At 57.4% G+C, this 4,817-nt stretch overlaps 1 protein-coding gene across 2 annotated transcripts in view; it reads left to right on the forward strand.

Annotated features, from left to right (window-relative positions):
* Positions 1–4,817, forward strand: part of SLC67A1 (solute carrier family 67 member 1) — a 33,638-nt gene that overhangs the window by 17,734 nt on the left and 11,087 nt on the right. For both annotated transcript variants that reach the window (XM_014590834.2, XM_027774390.1), the window contains one exon: positions 4,394–4,512. In XM_014590834.2, coding sequence (XP_014446320.1) covers positions 4,394–4,512 — 119 coding nt within the window. The remainder of the gene's footprint in view (positions 1–4,393; positions 4,513–4,817) is intronic.

Raw genomic sequence — 4,817 nt, forward strand, 5'->3', positions numbered from 1 at the left:
CGATGTGAGTTCATGCCCAAGGTCCCAAGAGAACGAGGAGAAGGGATTGCGGCGTGGCCAGTCCCCCCCCCCCGGGGGGGGGTGATTTCTCGCTTTCTGTCTCTCTGTCTCTCTCTGTCTGTCTGGTGAGCACACGTGCCCTATAGCAAAAATCTCTCCAAAAAAAAAAATATAGACCCCAGAGCTCAGGCTAACCCCGGAGATAACAGTGGTCACCTTCCTAGGCACCAACTGGCTGGTGAGTGGTCCCTCCAGGACCCCAGCCCCTTGCAGCACCCATGGAGTCCTCAGTGACTCAGCTCAGAATCACTTGGCACCTTATCAGGTCTCGGAAAGCTGGGAGTGGACGTTATCTCGTGCCCTTCAGTCTGGGTGAGAGAATGGGAAGCTCTTATCCTGCCAGCGGAAGGGTTCCACCCCCGGTGACCCAGAGCTTCCTCGGAAAGTTAATGAGTAGACATTCATCAGGCTGCCCTGAATGGGTCCTGGGACAGGGTGACTCACAGGGCCAGCAGACGGCTGACCCAACCCATGGCTCACCAGCAATGCCTCAGACAGCAGAGCAGGAACCTCAGCCGCTGGGCCTGCTGCTTCCCCACCTGGGGAGGCCAGAAAGAGTCAGGTCCTAGTGCCAACAGGCATGCGGACAGGATCAGAGTGGCCTAGAGTAACAGGACTCGGGTGGAGGGTGGACCAGAGAGGAGACACCGGGGCTGAGGTGACTCCCAGGCTGAGGAGCAAGCGTGTGCGAAGAACCCGGGCAGGAAGGAGTTTGCAGCTAGGTTGGAGGCAGCAAGGTCAGGGAGTGAGGGACCAGGTGGCAGGAGGACATGCAGGCTGGGAGGGGGCAGGCCAGCCCTGGAGTCAAACCTCTGCCAGATTTCCACTTCAGATGTAGTTCTGGTCATAGTGTCATCACCCGGCATGGATTGGGAGAGGTGGGGTGACTTTTCTCTATCCCGGGGCCCTGGGCCAAATGTCCAGAGACTCATGGAGATCTTGCCCCTGCTCCCTTGCCAACCTAGATGTCGTGTGAAACTCAGTCACAGCTGACGCCAACCTGTCCCCCAGGGTGGACAGAAGAGGCATGCATAGCCCAAGAGGACCTCCTGGCCTGTGGGTGAGCCCTTGAAGCAGGCTGACCATGGCCACGTGCACTGTCACCTCCCAGAGCCTCAGGGCAAGTGGGGGGTTGACTAGCTTGGTGAGAAATTGTCACTTTGGAGCCAATAGGTGACAGGGTTGGGTGGAAGGGGCAAAAGCAGTCAGGGCCAGCTGGTGGCATTGTGGTTAAGAGAACTGGATCCCACATGGTCAACTACATGGTTCAAGTCATGGACCTGGTGGTTAAAAACACACTGGGCACATGTGTGCGCATGCCCAAAATTCTGAAAGGAGGGGAAATAGAAGGGCGGTGTCATGGTCATTCGCCATGGGGAGTGCTTTCTTGCTTCCCCTCCCTCTCTCTCTCTCTCTTTCTCTTTTTTTTTTTAGAATTATTTTATTTGACTTTTATTTATCTATTTATTTGTTTTAATATGAACAGAGAGGGACAGAGTGAGAAAAAGAGAGAGAGAGAGAGAGAGAAAGTGAGAAAGCAAGCCACCAGGTCCAGAACTTGAACCACTGTTGGCCATGTGGGAGTCCAGCACCCTCAACCACCATGCCACCTGCCAGCCCCCCTCCCTCTCTCTCTTTCTCTCTGCCTCTCTCCAGTGAGCACATGTGCCCTGTGGGAAAATTTAAAAAAAAAAAAAGTCAGAGTTGGAAAAGCAGATGGGTTAGGCCGCCATCCTTTGATAATGTCAGCAAACTTAGGGCCCTAGAGATAAGGATGAAAGCCATTTGCAGCACTGCTCTGCTCGGCCAGCCTGCCTGAGGTGTGGCTGTTGGGTTCTGTTGGACTCCCTGGGCAGCTGGCGGGCAGGATGTGGGGCTGGGCCCAGGACTGCCAGGCAACTGGCACTGCATAGACCCAGAAGGTGTCCTAGGAGGGTGGGTGAGGGGGAGTCCAGCCAGCATTTGCATGTAAGGAAATGAAGTCACCCAGCAAGGTAGTCACAGAAAAGGGATAGAAGCCCCTTCCCCTAGTCCTGTGCAGTGACTTTTCAATGTGTCACTGTGTCCAGCCAGCCAGCCTCGTGTCTATCCACTCAACCAAAAGAGGGAGGTGGGCAAAGATGAACTAAACTGCCCCTGCCCTCAGAGTCATGGCTCAACTTAGAAAAAAGTGTTGAATGAACCAGCAATAAATAAATAAATAAATGGAAGCCAGATGGAGCCCCATCCAGCTTGGTCCAACATCTGGGCCAGTCCCTTGGGAAGGAGGCCCCAGAGAGTGCCCGCACACACTGACTGAGGGACCCTGGTGGGGGCACCCTGGCTGCGTACAGAGACCCAGGGCTGGATGCTCCCCCAAATTTCCTTCCCATTCCAGTTTCCTTTCCAGCATTTTGTTCTAGGGCAGTGGGAAGAGGTCTGAGCGGGAAAGAGAACGACCCCATCTCTCCACCCCCGGCTTTCCCAGGCAGCTGTGGGTCCTGACTCCCTCCTGGAGCCCTCCAGGGTCCATGGCCCCAGGCCCTGCCATTTCCCAGGGCAGCACTGGCCTTTAATTCACTTGCCGCGACTCGAGGGCTGGGCAGGATCCCAGGAGAAGGGGCTTGGCTTCCTGCCACCCACCCCTCACTCGTCACCAGCCTCCCAAAATAGCCATCTCTGTGGCCACCTCCGCTCCCATGCATTTCCGGGGCATCTGGCAGAGAAAGCCAGTTTTGTCCCTGTCCGCCCAGGCCCCGGGCAGTGACGTGCAGGCCTCTGAGGCCACAGTCCAGAAGAAAGGGCCCTTCTCATGGGGGCTGGCCACTGTAGGGGGTCCCTCCTCACGTCAGACATCAGCTCTGCGGAGAAGGGGGACCTGTGCCTGCCTCATCCCCGTGGGGGCCCAGCAGAGGCCTCACTCGGGTCCCCAGCTTCTGACTCTCCCTGCCTGCCGGCCCATGGAAGGGCCCATTAGTGCAGAGCCCACAGCCAGGAAGCCGAGGAGGGCAGGGGCCAGTAGCACAGGGAGACTGGATGAGTGCCCAGTGCCAGCCAACCGCTGGCCAGGCAGCCCAGCTCGAAGAACAAGGGGTTGCCAAGGCCTGACCCCCCCACTTTTTCTGGGCCCTACCAGTTTCCCTGAGTTGGCGTGGACTGTAATCCCTTCCTGCCTGGGAGTTTCTGTAGGAATTCTTACAAGGGCGTGTGTGTGTGTGCATGTGTGTGTAGGCGTGTGTGTGCCTTTGTGTGTGCATGCACATGCAGCTGGCGGTGGGGGGTGCAGAAGAAGTCATTTCTTTGACCTTCTTGGAGAGGCAGCTAGTGGCTGGCCTCATTTGGACAGGCATGGACATCTCCCAGGACGCTGCCCCTCAGACACAGCTGTGTCTGTGCCCCGGGGCCCTGACAGGGCAAGTTGGGTGAAGTCTAGGACAAGACTTTGGTTGTGCGTGTGAACAGCTAAAATTCACACATTTTCTCTATAATCAAACGGCCACTGGGGTTTCAGTGCAGGATCTGACCTGTCCCACCTGCCCTGGGATGAGTGCTCCTCAAACTCAGGGGTCCAGAGGACAATGTCAGCTGGGGAAAAGGGCTAGGCCTCATGAAGAAGGGCCCCTGCAGATATAGGTGTTTGCTCAGCTGGCGAGGGGAAGACCCTTCCTTCCACTCTGGCCTGGAGTTCTTACAGCCTCGTTCAGTAGTTCCCACTTGGCTCCTGTCTCCCCCTTGGGAGGAGGCTGGACCAGTCCCACTTACCTGTGTCCCCAGGTGACAGTCTGCTCCTTCTGAGGGGGTCACAACCCGGTCTCTATGTGGTGGAGAAATGAAAGCTCAGGGGGCAGCCAGTCTCAGGCAGGTAGGGAAGGTGGCCTGAGGGACACATCTGGGAACTTTTTGAGGCTCTGGGTTTCAAAACCAAAGGCCCCCAGACCCAGTACGTCCCACCCACTCTAGGAGGTGTGGAAGGGGCTCCTGAAGGGAGGGAAGGTGGTTTCTGAGGATCCCTGGGGCCCTGAAATTCCCTTTCTGGGGACACACACACATACCCCAGGTCCATCCTTTAGGGCACTTCCCATCCCTGCGGCTGGTTGTGGCCTGGGGGGCTCAGCCACTCCCCCCAGCACTCTGTAATGCACTTCCCAGGCTCTGCATTCTGGGTTCAGTCCCCACCTACCCTGAGGTGCTGGGTGACATGCTGTGGAGAAGGATAAGGATGACCAGAGCTCCCCTCCTTCCTGTACCTAGTGAATGTGCCCTGAGGGTCTCAGTCCCCACAGGGGCAAGTGGGGGGTGTTTCAAGGAGCACCCGTGCCCTGAGACCCTGGCCCTATGCAACTGTTGTCCCCAGAATTCAGTGTCCTGCTGTCGTGGCTCTCATTGCCAATCTCCTGGGAGCTGTTCTCAGCTTCACCTGTATCCCCACCAGCACCAAAGGGGCCAGCACTGATGCCCAGCCTTCCCAGCCAGGTAAGCCCCACCAGGTAACCCCCACAGGTACATCTCACCAGGCAACCCCTCCCAGGTACGCCCTGACAAGTAAGGCCCCACCAAGTATATCCCACCAGGTAAGCGCCCACCTAGTACACCTGCCAGGTAAGCCCCCTTCAGGTACATCCCACGTGGTGAGCCCCACCCCTGCTGGATGCTGGGCCAGTGGGAGGCATGATCTCCCCACCCCCAAAAGCCAGCACTCTGGAGCTTCGGCCAGTCCTGCTGAGACAGGGCATGTGCTCCAGCCACAGGGTGGGGAGCCTGGAGGGAAAAGTGGGAGC

This window comes from Tupaia chinensis, unplaced genomic scaffold (assembly GCF_000334495.1).
Source record: "Tupaia chinensis unplaced genomic scaffold, TupChi_1.0 Scaffold000047_1, whole genome shotgun sequence".
NCBI lineage: Eukaryota > Metazoa > Chordata > Mammalia > Scandentia > Tupaiidae > Tupaia > Tupaia belangeri.